The sequence below is a fragment of the Bos grunniens genome, chromosome 29 (genome assembly GCF_055505025.1).
Source record: "Bos grunniens cultivar Pamir isolate PY7600 chromosome 29, Bosgru_T2T1.0, whole genome shotgun sequence".
In the NCBI taxonomy this organism is placed as follows: domain Eukaryota; kingdom Metazoa; phylum Chordata; class Mammalia; order Artiodactyla; family Bovidae; genus Bos; species Bos grunniens.
In genome coordinates, this window is record NC_141193.1 from 7436317 (window position 1) to 7454494 (window position 18178).

General features: G+C 48.3%; 1 protein-coding gene and 1 long non-coding RNA gene across 6 annotated transcripts in view; one reads left to right on the top strand and one right to left on the bottom strand.

Annotated features, from left to right (window-relative positions):
* SCYL1 (SCY1 like pseudokinase 1) overlaps positions 1-4472 on the bottom strand; it is an 11032-nt gene extending 6560 nt beyond the window's left edge. For 4 of the 5 annotated variants that reach the window (XM_086384900.1, XM_086384899.1, XM_086384901.1 and 1 more), the window contains exons 1-6: positions 4296-4472; positions 3808-3948; positions 3478-3600; positions 3168-3394; positions 2639-2729; positions 2400-2555 (exon numbers count right to left, since the gene is read on the bottom strand). In XM_086384900.1, coding sequence (XP_086241026.1) covers positions 2400-2555; positions 2639-2729; positions 3168-3394; positions 3478-3600; positions 3808-3948; positions 4296-4406 — 849 coding nt within the window. In that variant the 5' untranslated portion in view covers positions 4407-4472. Of the gene's footprint in view, positions 1-2399; positions 2556-2638; positions 2730-3167; positions 3395-3472; positions 3601-3807; positions 3949-4295 lie in introns of all 5 variants that reach the window. The other variant, XM_086384902.1, reaches the window with a different exon arrangement.
* Positions 4473-4493: 21 nt separating this feature from the next.
* LOC147341888 (uncharacterized) lies at positions 4494-15744 on the top strand. The gene is made up of 3 exons (XR_015157954.1): positions 4494-4609; positions 5178-5327; positions 15594-15744. It is a non-coding gene; the product is annotated as an uncharacterized LOC147341888 (long non-coding RNA).
* The last annotated feature ends 2434 nt before the right edge of the window (positions 15745-18178 follow it).

Here is an 18178-nt window from a genome sequence, read left to right on the forward strand (position 1 = left end):
GGGCGCCCAGCCAGTCAGTGGCACTGCCACCTGACCTGCCGCTATGAAAGCGGCCACTAGGGGGTCAAGCCCTTTATCAGTATCGCCTTAGCTCCTCAGGACCACAGAAGAGACCGCTAACCCAGGAGCACCATTAAGCACACGGTACAAGGAAGCAGGGGATAAGGGCTTACTCCGCCACCTGGCCCTGTTGGCTTGGGCTCACCGGCAGCTCTGCGGTCGAGGCGTGGCAGGCTGTCAGAAGGCGGGGACGAGGTGCATTTACCCCTGGATCTGGTCCTCTCACTGAGCCGAGACAGGCCACACCGTCAGCTCAATGGTCTCCCTCCATCCTTCTAACCTCCCCGAGGCTGTCCTATCCACAACTCACACTTCCTGAGCATAGACCACATGGCCAGGCAGGATTATATTCTTAAACCGTTACACAGATGAAATAATCCAAGGAAGCTGAGGCACAGAAAGGGCAAGGAGCTTATCCAAAGTCACACAGCTAAGCAGCAGTCAAGGAAGGGTGTGGGGACTTCTCTGGTGGTCTGCTGGTTAAGAATCCACCTTGTAATGCAGGGGATGCAGGTTTGATTCCTGGTTGGGAAACTAAGATCCCACATGCTGTGAAGCAACTGAGCTCACGCACAACTAGAGAGTCTGTGCTCCTCAACCAAAGATCCTGCATGATGCAATGAAGATCCTGTATATCGCAACTAAGACTGGACACAGCCAAATAAACAGAGAAATAAATAAAAAGAAAGGGCGTGGCCCAGTGGTGTGGCACTTCTGCTGTGTTGCGCCCTGTGAAGAAGTGCTCTCATTCCCCCATTTACAAAGGAAGAGGCTTGAGGTTCAAGGTCACCAGGCAAGAGAGTCCGGACAGGTGTTACAGCCCCGTCCAGTACGCTTCCATAGTCCCTGTGCTCTCTTGGTTGTACCCTCATGGCCACAGCCGCTGCCTGACCCAGAAGTGACCTCTAACCCGGGTTGGGGAGGACCTGATTGGGCTGTAGCAGCTCAGTCTGACGTGGCAGGCAGGCTTAGTGCTCTGACACAGGGTTTGGGGAAGCACAGTCCCAGAGAGAGGCCAAGCCGCATCCAAGGCTGCCCCCTGACAGTCACAGCTGGGCTCCTCCATCGCTCTGCTCTCCGATGGGAAGGGAGGCCTCCAGGCAGGGCCCTCCCACATTCTCCTCGGGACCCTCCAGAAACAGCTTGTTTCCTATGGGGCGCACATTAAGGAGAAGGGCAGCCCGGCGGAGTCAGCCATGTGAGAACGCCATGTAACAGAGCTCCTGCCGCCCATACTGCCCGGGGGCCGCAAGGCTCAACTTCTCCAGCACCTTCTCCTTCGGCGCAGGTTCCCATCTTCTGACGGCCCCCTAGCCCCATCTGAGTCAAGACTCCACTGACCAAGGAGGGCCATGAAAGCCCTGTCACTCCTCCCATTCCACTCTCATCACCTCTCTGTGCCCCACACAAGGCCAGGGCAGGGGACAGAGCCTCCCTTCTGCATCCCCTACAACAACCCTGTGGGTCAGCAGACACCGCCATTATCCTCACCACACAGATAAGGAAACTGAGGTTCAGTGAGGTTAAGCTGCGGGCTCCCTCCTCGCAAAGAGGTTCCCTCTGCCTGGAACTTTCTTCCCCAGTTACCATCCCCATGACTCCCACCTTCACACCCTTCAGGTCACAGCTCAGACGTCACCCTTGAGAACTCTTCCCCAGGCACCACCCTCACTCTTTTCCTTCGGGCACTTATCTGCAACCGGGAAGCACGTTTCCTCATTTACGTGTTTTCTGTCCCTTTTCCCCAGTGAGAGTCCCCAAGGGTGGACACCTGGATCATTCACCCCATGCTAGAGCCTCGAGGGCAGGGGTCTGGGTCTGACTCTTCCTCCCCACCCTGCAGCCAACATCAGGGCCAGGGCTGGAATGTATGTGTGCAGTTAACAGAGTGCCAGGCGCACTCACGAAGCACCCACTATGTGCCAGACACTGTACTGTGCACTTCAGACTCACTGACTCCTCATCCGGCTCCTCTGAAGCAGGTACTATTAATAGGACTGAACTTCAGCCGAGGAAAGTCGCACATAAATAATAACTAGAGGGACTTTCCTGATGGTCCAGTGCCTAAGACTCTGAGCTCCCAATGCAGGGGGCCAGAGTTTGATCCCTGGTCAAGGAACGATATCCCACATGCCACAACTAAAGATCTGGCATGCCACAATGAAGATGGAAGATCCTGCAAGATACAACTGAGACCTGGCCCAGCCAAACAGATAGATCAATATTTTAAATAAGCAATAGTTGGAGCCAGGGTATGAACTCAAAGAGCCTAGCTCCATCATCTGCGCACAGAGGTGAGGAATGTAGGGCCAGAGCCCAGGGTGGTGCAAGGGGCTCACCTGAATCTCTTCCAGGAAGAGGTTGGTCTCCACGAAGCGGTTGTTCATGAAGCCACCAGGCGCCCGGCAGTTCTGCAGGAAGCGGGCTGGGTTGGGACGCACCTTGGGGTTGGCTCCGACCAGTTCGCAGTAATGGGGCACCAGTGATTTGGGGATCTGCGGGAGAAGTGTCAGGGTCAGGGCAGCGGCTGGTGGGCTGGGGGAGAGGGGCTGGGGTGCAGGTGGAGTCGGACACTCACCTTCCCAGGGTTTCGCAGGGCTGCCGCTCGAGGTAGGGGCCCATTGAAGACTTCCCAGATGAGGCAGCCCAAACGCCACATGTCAGCTGACCTGAGACAGTGACCAGAGCTGCTCAAGACTCTGCCACCTGCCTGCATAGGCCTCCAACCTACCCTGGGCACCAGGCAGTCACTGCATGGCAAACCCTGGGCTGTGTTCCTTAGCTGATCATCCCATCAGCCTCAAGAAGCAGGTTTCATTAGCCCCAATGGACAGATCAGGAAACTGAGGCTCAGAGAAACAAGGACATCCATCCCAGGTGACATAACATTCAAATTCAGAACCACCTAACCCCAAAGCCTGTGTTTCTCCTGCCCTTCCTCCCTGAGGATCCTGGGAGCGAGGAGTGGGCTCCACCCTGAGGACCCTGGTTCCCTCCCCAGCCAAGCAGCAGGGGATGGAGGGAGTGCCAGCTAGTCTAGGGGTCCTGAGACTACAGGAGGCTTCCAGAATAGGGCAGGATGGGACATACTCCCCCTAGTCACCCACCATTTCTCTCTGACCGCTCTGCCGCTACCATCAGCCAACTCCGGGGGATCATACTGCTCAAGCTCAGGGATCCCCTTGCGGGGAGGTCCCCCACCATTGCCCTGGGCTGAATACATGTAGTCCAGGCCCCCAAGCTTCCACTCGCCAGCGCGGTCCACGAACACAGCGGCCATGCAGACATTGTTGTGGATGAGGCTGCAGTCGTTGACCAGGAAGCTGAGGGCTTTCTAGGGGCAGAAGGACCCATCACAGCCCAGTAGCTGCAGCCCCTCCACCCCTGCTCTCATCCCCACTGCCCCCCCCACCTCACCACAATCTGGTGTAGCCCCCAGGAGAGCTCCAGCTCCTTCAGGCCACCGGCCTCCGCTCGCGCCTTGAGGTATACTCCCAGCGGGGTCACAGCCTCTGTCACTACGTGGAGGCATTTGTCTGTCTGAAGAAGGGAACACGGGGTATCAGGGAGGGATGGGGGAGAGCAAGAAGCGATGAGAGACATGGGGATAGGAGCAAAGAAGGGGAAGTCAAATCTGGGGGGGTGGGGCGCTGGCGCAGAAGGGCTGGAAATCCACAGGAAGACAGAAGACAGGACTGGAAGAAAGTGAGGGACAGAGGTGGGGTAGACTGAGCAGCTGGTAGGTACCTCCAGCCCATCGATGTAGGCAAGGATATTGGGGTGCCGGAGAGTTTTGAGGCGCTTGAAGGCAGCTTTGGCCACCTGGGTCTGCTCTTCGGCACCGGGCTTCACGTCATACACGAAGATGGACACCGGGCTCCCTGTGGCCTGGGGGAGGGCAGAGGGGCCTCAGGTTGTGGCCTCAGGTTGCTGACCACTCCACCTCCGAGGTAAGTCCCCGGAGTTGGTTCAGTGCCGGAAGAGAAGGGCCGCCGGCCGGGTCTCTCCCCAAGTCCCCTCGGAGATTGAACCCGGCCCACGTAACCCTGGTTGGGTCCGCCTGTGGGTCCCTCGGTCCTTCCGCCCGCCACGTCGACACTGCCCGTCCCCCTCCCTCGGCCCGTAGTCCTAGAGGCTCCGCAGCCACGTCAGGCGGGCGCGACGCGGCGGAGCCGGCGGCGCTAGTTAGGCGAGACCGAGGTCGGCCGCGGCCTGCAGAGCGGGGCCGCTCTCACCTTCTTGCGGCCGCGGTGCAGGACCCAGGGTCCCGGCGGGCTGCCCTCGGGGGGTTCCGGGCTGAGCTCGAACGGGAAATCCCGGACCGGGTCCCGGGCAAAGAACCACATCGTCCCCGCCGCCGCGGCGGCCTCGGGCGCCTGAGCTCCTGGTCCTCCGGCAGCCCGAGCCGGGGCGGGGCGGGGCGAGGGCGGGGCATAACCGGATGGGCGTGGTTTTGGTCGGTGGGCGTGGTCGGCGGGCGGAGTAGGAGTCGGAGGGTGACTGGGAGACCAACCTTTGGCGCAACTGCTCGGGCCCAGCCAGTTACCAGGTCTGCCCCTCTGTCAGGTCCCCTAAACTCTCAGCCCCTCTGTGTCCTTATGTCTAACATGTGGATGGTAATAGAGTCCACCTCCCAGCGTTATATAAGGATGAGACCTTGAGAAGAAACAGAGGATAGGGAAACCGAGGCAAGGAAGCAGAGAGAGAGAAATGGGAGAGGAAGTCGATAGAAAGATATGAAAGGATGCAGTGTTCAGTGGGAAAAAACTTGGGGAGGGCGACTGTCCCCAAGCCAGACTCTTGCACCCACCTGCCGGTGGGCACCTCGAGGATCCAGTGAGGCATCGTGTTGGTGGAATGATGGAGTGACCAGGGGAGAGAGGCATAAGGAAGCAGAACTCTGAAAAGGAGCGTGTTTGGGGAGCAGAGTGAAACAAAGGTCCTGGGAAGGTCTAGGAACCCTGGGACAAGGGAGGGAGCCTGGGGAGGGAAAAGGCAGTGAACCTAGGAAAGGAGAAGGGCAGAGGAGGGACAACCCAGCACGTCCAGAAGAAGCCAAGAGGTCAAGAGGGCCCCCTCCTCCCTTGAGCCCAGCAGACTTGGCTCTCTGTCTCTAGGGCCAGCATCGCCTCCAGGTCCCCCAGTGTCTGTGCGGAGAGGGTCTGTCAGCAGCTCAAATGCCTTTCACACTGATGGAAACCTGGCCCCTTAGCTGGACAGAGTCCAGTGTCCAGGAGTGACTGGGCTGGCAAGGGGCTCCTCCAAAGGTAAGGTCTCAGGGGACTCAAGGTTGGGGACAGACCCGCAGCCACACCCTATGGAGCCTGGACGAGAGTTCTGAGAGTGATTATGAAATGTCTGGTTGGGATGCCCTTGGGAGCAGATTCAAGGGGAAGGGATGCCAGAGTCAGTAGGTGTTGCTCAGATGGTAAGCCGTGTCCGACTCTTTTCAACCCCGTGGACTACAGCCTGCCTGTCCATGGAATTCTCCAGGCAAGAATACTGGAGTGGGTTGCCATCTCTTCTCCAGGGGATCTTCCCAACCCAGGGATTGAACCCAGGTCTCCTGCATTGCGGACAGGTTCTTTACCCTCTGAGCCACCAGGGACACACCCCTTAAAGTCAGTAGATTAAAAAAAAAAACAAAAAAAACCTGATCAAAATTAGTCACTTAGTCGTGTATGACTCTTTATGAACCCATGGACTGTAGCCCACCGACTTCCACTGTCTGTGGAATTCTCCAGGCAAGAGTACTGGAGTGGATCGCCATTTCCTGGGTTCAAATCCTGGCCCAGCCCCCATCACTGCCTGTGGGAACTCACATTATCTGGGAGCCTCAGTTCCCCCATCTATAAACTGGGGTGCCTTACCTGACACAGAGCCACTGCTCAGCAGAGACTTGTCCCTTTTCTCATCCAACTACTTGTGCAGGGCACTCAGAGGGACGATCAGACAGTGCTGGCCGCTTGGGGCAGAATAGAAATATTAACTAGAGATTCTTCTGACTTCCCTGGGAAGATGGGGACAACATTGTGAATATGGACTTGTTAGTGTTGGGGGTGGGGAGCATCTTGTCATGAAAATGGAGAAAGTAGGGGGCTTGAATACCAGAATACAGGGTCTGGAACTTTGCCCCACTTAAGTCTGAACTGTGTTTGTGGGATGATGGAGTGTGGCAGGCTGGGCTGGAGTGATGCTTTGGGGTAGAGATCACAGTTGGAGAGGAGGGTTTAACAACACAGGGGCCTGGCGGTGTTGTTTAGTTAGTGGCACATTCTCTTAGCACCTGCCAAACATCAGTCCTGTGCCATGCATGGGGCCTCACCTAGAGAGGAAACCAGAGCAGGAAGGGCAGGGCCCCTGAGCTGGGGCAGGGGTGGGGGGCATCTGAAAGTCCCAGTGCACAGAAGAACAGCGAGGAGATACAACAGGATGGACAGGGGACACCAGGAAGAGTTACAAAAGAAGAGCTAGATAAAGGATTGGCCTCCCAGATTCTGTAACTCTGCTTCTCCAGCTGAGCTTGGCACACAGAGGCTAGCAGCCTAGGAAGGGAACAGCCTGACCTCACAGTGTGACCCTCCATTTCATCGATTACAAAATGGGGATAATACCAGCTCCTCATTACTGGCCTATGAGGGGGACCAGTGTTGTTCCCATCTTACAGATGAGGAAACTGAGGCTCTGAAGGCTCACGCAGTAGGAAGTAGCAGGGCCTGAGTGTTGCTGGCTGCCTTCGTCACCTGCCAGGACGAGTGCAAGCAGCCCTGCAAGCTTGGCCAAGACCCAGGGAAGTCCCAGGGCAGGCAGGCCTGGGGTTCAAGGGCACACCAGGAGGCCATTTGCTCCCGAGGAGACACAGTAGGATCAGGAGCATCTTTAGGCAGATGCCTGTTTGAATCCCATTTCTGTGGGAACTTGAACCTGTCACTTCACTCCTTTTCCTCATCTGTAAAATGAAGACTCTAAAAGTAACTATATTAAGTGTTTGCCTTTGGGGTTAGTGAAGTATTTGGTCTCATACACTGGGAAGGAAAATGGAAAACCTTGAAAAGCAAGCTATAAATAACACATGTGGCATGGTTGCAAGATAAAGAAGGGTGATTGGACTTCCCTGGTGGTCAAGGGGTTAAAATTCCGTGTTTCAACTTCAGGAGCCACAGGTTCCATCCTCCAGGTAACTAAGATCCTCCATGCCACCAGTGTGACCCCGCCCCCCAAAAGGGAGTGATTGAAAAGGCTCAGTGAAGGAAGTGATTTATTACCCAGAGATCTTCAGGAGATGACATGGGAGATGAAAACAGCCCATTTAGGTGGAAAATAAAACTCTCAGAAGCAGTGCTTCTGACAAGGTAGAACGTTCAAGTCTTGGTGAAGACAGGAAGCTGGTCTTCATGATCAGTGTTAGGACAATGTTTGCGGTCTTACAGTATGTTAAGGTAACGAAATGATTTTCTTTTCTCCAGGAAATCGATGCTTCTTTATTCCAACTGTAATTTTTTGGTTACTATTATCTAAGGAACTGTTCCTCTCCTCTCATGAAGAGAAACACTTTTCAGTCCCTAAGTTGATAAGAAGCAGTAAAAATCTTTTGATTTTGTGTGTTCAAGTAACATTCTGACCCTAGAGCATCAAGAGTTGGGGTAACAGTTCAGGATTTCAGGCACTGCTGGTGGGAAATAATTGGCACAGCTGTCATGAAGGAAGAATTGGAAATAACTGTTAAACAATTTGCCCAGTCACTCCACTTCTAGAAATATATTCTACACAAGTGCTTATACAGGTATGCGAAGATTTATAACAACGCTATGTAATCCTTAGAGCTTGGATTATCAAGCCAGATTGCCTGTATCCTAACTCTGCTGCTTATGAGCTGTGTGACTTTGGGCAAGTTAATTACTCTCCTTGTTCCTCGGTTTTCTCACCTGTCAAATGAGTGGAATAGTAGTTTCAAGTTCATAGGTGTGGGAGGCTGAATAATGCCCACTCAAAGATATCCACATCCTGATCCCTGGAACCTATGAATATGTTCCCTTATACAATCAAAGGGACTTTACTGTTTTGATTAAGTTAAGGGCCTTGCGATGGCGAGAGTATACTGGATTATCTGGGCCAGCCTGATGCAGTTACAAGGGTTCTTGTAAGAGGGAGGCAGGAGGATCACAGTGAGTAGTTGGATCAAGAAGGTGAAGGGATGGGAGGAAGAGGTCATGAGCCAAGGAAGGCAGGTGGCCTCTAGAAGCTGAAAAAGACAAGGAAACAGATTCTCTTGTGCAGCTTTCAGAAGGACACAGCCCTACCCACACCTTCATTTTAGATTTCTGACATCCAGACTGTAAGATAATAAATATGTGTTGTTTTAAGCCACGAAGATTGTGGCAATTCGTTACAGCAGCCATGGGAGCTAATACACTAGGCATGTTGTGAGGATTCCTGAGTTAATATGTGTAACTACTGCAGCTCAATAAAAGATAGCTCTTCTGTGCAGCAATCACAGGGCTGTTTGTAGTCATGGAAAACTGGAATAATGCAAATTCCATCAGGAATAGTGCGATTCACAACTCCATCCATACTATAGAAGCAGAACAATAGTTGCTAAGAAAGAGGCTGCTCTACAGGTACTGACAAGGAGAAATGATGATTGTGGTGGAGATATTACAACTGTTTTCTGAGTGCTCACTGCCCCACAGGCACTGAACTAGGAGCTCTCCCTGCAGGATCTCGTCTGATCTTTGTAACAATGTACGGGATCTGTGCCAGTCAGAGGGGGAAAAGAAAGTGATTTTAATAGGGAAAGTCTAATATAAAGAATCACTAACTGTTTATATTAGCCTTAAAGTCTAATATAAGAATTATTTGGGCTTCCCTGGTAGCTCAGCTGGTTAAGAATCTGCTTGCAATGCAGGAGACCCCAGTTCAACTCTTAGGTTGGGAAGATCTGCTGGAGAAGGGATAGGCTACCCACTCCAATATTTTGGGGCTTCCCTGGTGGCTCAGCTGGTAAAGAATCTGCCTGCAATTTGATCTTTATAACAGTGTAGGGGATCTGTGCCAGAGAAAAACCACAAAGTGATTTGAACAGGAAAAGTCTAATATAAAGAATTATTAACTGTTTATATTATACATATTAAAGTCTAATATAAGAATTACTTATATTTTATAAATATATTTATTTTAAATAAATATATTATATTTATATTTTTATAAATGTATATTATTTATACTCTGTGACCCCATGGACTATACAATCCATGGAATTCTCCAGGCCAGAATACTGGAGTAGACTGTCCCTTCTCCAGGGGATCGTCCCAACCCAGGGATCAAACCCAGGTCTCACACATTGCAGGCTGATTCTTTACCACCTGAGCCACAAGGGAAGCCCGTGTAAGACTTATATTAAAGTCTAATATAAAAATTATTTACAGGGGGTTGGGATAACCAGGAACTGACTAGTAAGAAGTAAAGAGAACTCTAAAGGGCACAGGAATAGCAAATATAAGTAGCAGCTCCCATCCCCAGGGCTGGGCTGAGATCCCGACCTGTTGGAGAGGGAATGGCTGGGGCTCATTGGATGGTAGAGAAGTTACTCAAATGCTGTGCACGCCCCGTGAAACTTGCTGGAAAACCACCCCCTACGATGCTGGGAAAAACTGTTCATGAAGAGTCTCCCTAGAGGCGTTCCACTCCTCCCAGGTTGCGGGCTAAGGGCTGCTGGCCACCTGCACTGCAGAGACCCAGTGCTGTAAAAGCTGCCTCAGGAAGCTGAGCTGGGGAGGCTGGGCCCCCTGCGGAAGTCCGCCGAGAGGCTCATCAAAACCCGGAAGTAAAACCTTTTCCTCAAGCAGTGTCTGTTAGCGCCCTCTACTGGCAAAATTTAACACTCTGCCATCTGGCAAAGGAAAAAAAATGTAAAGGGCCTGGATTCATATTCACAGAGAAGGCAAACATGATAAATTTGTAGCTGAGAGTCAATAAATTAATAACTGGAACGGAATCACTAGTTTGACTTTTACAAGTAAGGAAACTGAGGCTCCAGCGAAGGGAAACGGCACAACCAGTGCTAGGATTTGCTTTGCTCTTGTTCAGTGGCGAAGTCGTGTCTGACTCTTTGCGACCCCAAGGACTGTATCCCACCAGGCTTCTCTGTTCTCCACTATCTCCCAGAGTTTGCTCAAATTCATATCCATTGAGTGGGTGATGCTGCCTAACCATCTCATTCTCTGCCACCCCCTTTTCTTTTTGCCTTCAAACTTTCCCAGTATTAGGGTCTTTTCCAATGAGTTGGCTCTTTGCATCAGGTGGCCGAAGTATTGGAGCTTCAACATCAGCTACGGTCCTTGCAATGAATATTGCTTTGTTCTACAAGGTGATTAAAAAGCAAGTTGCAAAATTATCCACGTTATATCATTGTGGTGATAACTCCACTAACCTTAAACGTGCACAGACATACTCTCCAGCATGAAGGAATGTATACTGAATGTCAGTGGTTTCCTCTAGGATGCAAGGATTACAGGGAGTCCTCCTATATATTCCTAGGTTGACGGTAGAAAATTGATGTCTTTAGAAGAACTAAAGAGCCTCTTGATGAAAGTGAAAGAGGAGAGTGAAAAAGTTGGCTTAAACCTCAACATTCAGAAAACTAAGATCATGGCATCCGGTCCCATCACTTCATGGCAGATAGATGGGGAAACAGTGGGAAAAGTGGCTGACTTTATTTTTCTGGGCTCCAGAATCACTGTAGATGGCGATTGCAGCAATGAAATTAAAAGACGCTTACACCGTGGAAGGAAAGTTATGACCAACCTAGACAGTATATTCAAAAGCAGAGACATTACTTTGCCAACAAAGGTCCGTCTAGTCAAGGCTATGGTTTTTCCAGTGGTCATGTATGGATGTGAGAGTTGGACTATAAAGAAAGCTGAGTGCTGAAGAATTGATGCTTTTGAACTGTAGTGTTGGAGAAGACTGTTGAGAGTCCCTTGGACTGCAAGGAGATCCAACCAGTCCATCCTAAAGGAGATCAGTCCTGGGTGTTCATTGGAAGGACTGATGTTGAGGCTGAAACTCCAATACTTTGGCCACCTGATGCGAAGAGCTAACTCATTGGAAAAGACCCTGATGCTGGGAAAGATTGAGGGCACGAGGAGAAGGGGACGACAGAGGATGAGATGGTTGGATGACATCATCAACTTGATGGACATGGGTTTGGGTGGACTCCAGGAGTTGGTGATAGACAGGGAGGCCTGGCATGCTGCGGTTCATGGGGTTGCAGAGTCGGACGCTACTGAGTGACTGAACTGAACTGAATTTATCAAAAAATAGTGAAATATTGGCAAATTTATAAGTGCAACATAATATTTATTTCTGAGATGTGATGTTTGAAGTTTTCACAATGTGTGAATTCCTTTTGTAAACTGGAAATTATGTATATATGTATATATACATTTATACTTACATATATGTGTATGTATACATATGTGTATACATATATGTATGTATACATATGTGTATACATATAATTTCATTGTATATGTGTAATTATATTTTTTCATTATAAAAACATATATAATGTGAAAGTGAAAGTCGCTCAGTTGTATCTGACTCTCTGCGACCCCATGGACTATACAGTCCATGGAATTCTCCATGCCAGAATACTGGAGTGGGTAGCCTTTCCCTTCTCCAGGGGATCTTCCCCACCCAGGGATGGAACCCAGGTCTACCACATTGCAGGTGGATTCTTTACCAGCTGATGTAAAAGAACATATTATGCATACATGTAGGTTTTGGAAAGTCTCCCCTCCAACTGTCTCTCTCTTTTCTTTTTTTTTAATTTTATTTTATTATTTTTTTTTGTTTTTAATTTTAAAAATGTATTTACTTATTTAGTTTTGGTTGCATGGGGCCTTCATTCCTGTGCGTGAGCTTTCTCTAGTTGCAGCTAGCGGGGGCTACCCTTTGTCGTGGTGTGTGGACTTCTCATTGAACTGGTTTCTCCTGTAGTGGAACACAGGCTCTAGAGCGCGGCTTCAGTAGCTGTGCTGCATGGGCTTAATTGCTCCACAGACATGTAGGATTTTCCCAGATCAGGGACCGAACCCATGTCCCCTGCATTGGCAGGCAGATTGCTATCTGCTGCACCACCAGGGAAATCTAACTGTCTTTTGCCAGCAGTAGTATCTTCCCCTACAATACAATAGAAACTTTAACTAACAGAGATCCAAAGACTTCAGAGGAAACTATTTCTCATTTAGCTCACTGCAAGATCCCAAGAGCTACTTGCTAATGGTCCATGCTTTGTTTCTTGATGACTTACCACAGGATAAAACCATCAGTTGTGTTTTTTCTACTTATTTTATGAGATTTAAGTCATGAAACAGAAAAAAAAAATGCTATTAAACAATGGTGGGTTTTTTGTGGCAGTTACCCAAATGTCATTTTAGAAAGTATTTCAATTGTGCTTTGTATTAAGTCTAAAAATTGATAATTAAAGAAAGCATTTAGGGACTTCACTGGTGGTTCAGTGGTTAAGACTCCATGCTTCTACTGCAGGAAGCATAGGTTTGATCCGTGGATGGGGAACTAAAGATCCCACATGCCATGCTGCTGCTGCTGCTAAGTCGCTTCAGTTGTGTCCGACTCTGTGCGACCCCATGGACTGCAGCCCACCAGGCTCCCCCATCCCTGGGATTCTCCAGGCAAGAACACTGGAGTGGGTTGCCATTTCCTTCTCCAAAGCATGAAAGTGAAAAGTAAAAGTAAAGTCGCTCAGTCGTGCCCGACTCTTAGCGACCCCATGGAATGCAGCCCACCAGGCTCCTCTGTCCGTGGGATTTTCCAGGCAAGAGTGCTGGAGTGGGTTGCCATTGCCTTCTCCAAACATGCCATGTGGCATAGCCAAAAAAAAAAAGTTAATTTACTCACTCAAAAGAGAAGAAGAAGAAGAAATATCTCATATCAATAACTTCAATGTCTATCTTAAGACATCAGAAAAAGAGAAAACTAAGCCTACAGCAAGTGGAAGGAAGGAAATAATAAAGATGAAAGTGGGAATTGGGAGTGGGGAGTGGGAAAATTGATTGAAGGGGGTCAAAAGGTACAAATTTCCAGTTATAAAATTAACAAGCTGTGGGGAGATACTGTAGAGCATGGTGACTATAGTTTATAATACTGTATGGCATATTTGAAAGTCAGTAAGAGAATGGATCTTGAAACTTCTTGTCTCAAGACAAAAATGGTTTGCAATCCCAATGAAAAATAAATGCAAGAAGGTAAATTGATTGTCTGAGCAGTCTTTACAAATAGCTGATACCACTTTAAAGACAGAATGTGAAGAGGAACTAAGTGCCTCTTGATGAGGGGGAAAGAAGAGAATGAAAAAGCTTCCTTGAAACTCAACATTAAAGAAACAAAGATCATGGCATTCAGTCCCATCATTTTGTGGCAAATAGAAGGAGTAAAAGTGGAAGCAGTGACAGATGTTATTTTCTTGGGCACCAAAATCACTGGGGACAGTGACTCCAGCAATGAAATTAAAAGACGCCTGCTCCTTGGAAGGGAAGTGACGACAAACCTAAACAACATGTTGAAAAGCAGAGACGTTGCTTTGCGGACAAAAGTCCATATGGTCAAAGCTGTGGTTTTTCCGGTAGTCATGTACAGATGTGAGAGTCGGGCCCTAAAGAAGGCTGAGCAGCAAAGAATTGATGCTTTCAAATTGTGGGGCTGGAAGAGATGTTTGAGAGTCCCTTGGACAGCAAAGGAGATCAAACCAGACAATCCTAAAGGAAATCAACCCTGAATATTCATTAGAAGGACTGATGCTGAAGCTGAAGCTCCAATACTTTGGTCACTTGATGTGGAGAGTCAATTCATTGGAAAAGATCCTGATCCTGGGAAGGATTGAAGGCAGGAGGAGCAGGGAGCAGCAGAGAATGAGATGGATGGTATCACCAACTCAATGGACTTGAATTTGAGCAAATTCCAGGAGACAGTGGAGGACAGAGGAACCTGGTGCGCCAAAGTCCATGGGGTCACAGAGTCAGACACGACTTAGCGACTGAATAACAATGGTAATGGATGATAACTGAACTATTTCGGTGATCATTTTGCTCTCTCTCTGTATATAATTGTTATGTTGTACATCTGAAACAAAAAATTAAGTCTATTTCTCAATAAAATAGAAAAAGATTTTAAATTTTTAACTTTATTTGAAATTAATGAAATAGAAAATAGAAAAACATAAAATTAATGAAATAGAAAATAGAAAAACAAAAGAGAAAAATTAACGAAACCAAAATCTAGTTCTTTGAAGATATCAGTAAATTTGAAAAACCTTTAGCTGGGTTGACTAAGGAAAAAGAAGATTCAAATTAATAGAATCAAAAGTGGAAAAAGGGACTGTATTAATGACTTTATAGAAATTAAAAAAAGATTATAAAGGAATACTATAAGTAATTTATGTCAATAGACTAGATAACTTAGGTGAAATGGACAAATTTTTAGATGATACAAACTCCCAAAATTGACTCAAGAAGAAATGTGTGCACGCATGCTAAGTTGCTTCAGTTACATCCAACTCTGCGAGCCTATGGACCCACCAGGCTCCTCTGTCCGTGGGATTCTTCAGGCAAGAATACTGGGTTGCTATCCTCCTCCGGGGATCTTCCCGACCCAGAGATTGAACCCAAATCTCTGTCTCTCCTGCACTGGCAGGTGGGTTCTTTACCATTAGTGCCACCTGGGAAACCCCCAAGACAAAATAAACAATGTGAATAGATCTATAACAAGTAGAGATTGAATTAATAATCAAAACCAATTCCCTGGCAGTCCAGTGGGTAGGACTCCACACTTTCACTGCTGAGGTCCCAGGTTTGATCCTGATCAGGGAACTAAGATCCCACAAGCTGCCTGCGTGGTGTGGTCAAAAAAAAAAAAAAAACCCTGCACACACAGAAAAATCCAGGCCCAGATGATTTAGATGGTAACTTTCACCAAACATTTAAAAAAGAATATCAATTCTTCACAAATACACAATCTCAACCAGAATTCCATAGGGCTTCTTTGCAGAAATTAACAAGCTGATTTTAAAATTCACATGTGATTGCAAGGGATTCAAAGTAGCCAAAACAATCCTGAAAAAGAACAAAGTTGGAGGATTCACTCTTCCTGATTTCAGAACTTACTCCAAGGCAATAGTAAGCAAGAAAGTGTGGTGTCATAAGGATAAACATACAGAGAAATGGAATAGAATTAAGAGTTCTGAAAAACCTTGAATGTGGTGGTAGTTACACAGGTAATTTGTCAGAGTTCATCAACCTACATCCTTAAAAGACATGAATTTTATTGTATGTAAACATAGAGTTGAGTTAAAAAAAAAAAAATGCCTCCTGGTTCAAAGAAGAAACCAAAATACAATACAATGTTCAGCATTTCACCCAGCCAGAGGGGTTTTACATTTACCCACAATAGACTGTGGTGTTTGACAAAGTGCCATTGTAGCTGCTTTTGGCTTATCTGATGCTGTTTGTTTGTAGATAAAATTGTTTCCCAACTGCTTCCTGTGGGAGTCTTGGAAGGAGTCCTTGGTTTGAGGTGGGGAAGATGGAACCAGGTAGTGAGATCGGGCAATCACGGAAGGCCCCTCAGTCAGGTGATGGAGCTCGACTCTGGGAGAAAACGAGGTGGGTGGCAGGATCAGATTTGCACATTAGAAGCGTCTATCAGGCCACAGCCTGGGAAAGGACTGGAAGGGGTAAAATTATCATGTAGAGAACTCTCAGGAAGGGTTGTAGATGTGCAGTACAGGGAGCTGGTGGCTGGACCAGGGCAGAGGCAGTGGGCAGTGGGAGGCATGGGTGATGCTGAAGCTGGGCAGGAGGTGGAGAGTCAGGAGGAAGAAGAGAATCTGGGGTGGGGAGCAGGAGAGGGGAGAGTCACACAGAAGGAGAGAGGCCCAAGGACCGCATGGGGCAGAGAGGTGGGGTACTTTGTGAGCAGGGTAATGGTATTGTAGCCACATGTTCTGGGAAACAAACTCACTCAGAAGGACAATGCAGATAGTGGAGTGCAGTTTATTACACCGACGGGCCCAAGGCAGAGTCTCCTCTTAGCCAAGGAGCCCGACCAGTTTTTGTGAAAACCTTATGTACCCAAAGTGTACATGCCCAAACCCACTTCCCCAAATTCCCTGAAACTAGTCTGAACAAAGGAAAAGATACAATCAAAGTTAAACCCGTGATTCATATGCCTTAAGCCTAGGTAGTTAACAGTGGACAGTTATCAACAGGCCTGTGGTCATACCCCAATAAGCATAATAAAATTTATGATTCTATTGGGTTACACAGATGTACGAGCCCTGGGGCTCTTCCATCCGGGGGGGTCTGGTTTTCCAGTTGGTATTGTTAGGTACGCAGAATAGGGACAAGGAGTCCAAAATGGCGGTGGCTAAAAGACAAGGAAGGGAAAAACCCTTGAAAATAGAACAAAAGAAGGTCCGGAGTGAGGACCTCAGGTAAAACAAACAACACTCCTGGCTGGCCCAATTTACATAGGACAGGCCCAGGGAGAGATAAATGTATAAAAAGAGGAGACAAAGGTAGCACTCGAGCTCACTCGTTGCCCTGGGGCGTTCTTCTCTTCACGTCTTAGGATCTCCGTGCCCTCACACCTCAGAGATGGATTTTCCTGCTATCTTCTAAATAAAATAGAGCTGTAACACTGATATGTCTAAGAGCTATAACATGGTCCTTTCGAGACCTGAGAGCTGTGACACGATGAGGGGGCTTTAATGTCTGTCACTCCGAATCTTTGTTGTGACCAAAGAACCAAGGAACATACATTCGAGTGACAGTACGTCATTTCCATAGATACTGGGCATATAGCTCAAAGTCCACAGTCCGGCCCAAGAAGGAGTCCTGCTTTCAAGATGGAGCCTGTTCTGCCTGTCTCCTCCTTCAATGGCAGACAGCTCTGAGGACTGAAATTGGGGCAATGTAGGATGCCAAGAGCTTCATCCTTGGGAGATTCCCATCTGGAGATTCCTCAAATGGAATCTGGTTCCTCAGAGGAACCAGAAGCAACTTGTGAGGACTCAGGGTCCAAGAAGGCAGAATGTGGGACAGAGGCAGTTTCTGAAAAGCAACAACTGAATCCAGACAACATCTTCAGATGCTGAGAAGTGAGGGCTACTGAAAGTGCCATACCAGCTCAACTGGCTGTGAAAGCAGACAGTGAAATAAAGATATTTCAAACAAAGGCTCGAAGTATTTACCACTCAGAAATCCTTGCTGAGAGAACTTCCAGAACCTTAGGAAGAAGGACCTTGGGACTTGGTGGTTCAGTGGCTAAGACTCCATGCTCCCAAGGCAGGGGTCCTGGGTTCAATCCCTGGTCAGGGAACTAGATCCCACAAGCCACAACTCAGAGTTTGCATGCCACAACTAGGGCAGACCTCATGTAGCCAAATAAATATTTTTTAAAAAAGGACCTTGAGTCCAGAAGGAAGAAATAGGATCCAAGAAAGCAATGGGGAGCTGAGCAGCTGGGGCACAAGTAGGCCATTGTGAAAAATCAGTGTCCTGGGTACAAATGTATAAAGTGAAGTGAAAGTCGCTCAGTTGTGTCCAACTCTTTGCAACCCTCTGGACTCTACAGTCCATGGAATTCTCCAGGCCAGAATACTGGAGTGGATAGCTATTCCCATTCTCTAGGGGATCTTCCCAACATAGGGATCAAACCCAGGTCTCCCGAATTGCAGGCAGATTCTTTTTTTTTTGTCTTTTTTAAATAATTTTTTTTGTTGTTGCAGGTGGATTCTTTACCAGCTGAGCCACAAGGGTAGCCTACTCCAGCAGATCCCTTCTCTAGCAAATCTTCCCAGCCTGGGAATTGAACTGGTCTCTCCTGCATTGCAGGCAGATTCTTTACCAGCTGAGCTACCAGGGAAGCCCTTGTATGCTGCTGCTGCTGCTGCTAAGTCGCTTTAGTCGTGTCTGACTCTGTGCGACCCCATAGACGGCAGCCCACCAGGCTCCGCCATCCCTGGGATTCTCCAGGCAAGAGTACTGGAGTGGGGTGCCATTGCCTTCTCCAAGCCCTTGTATGAATGACACCAAAAGAT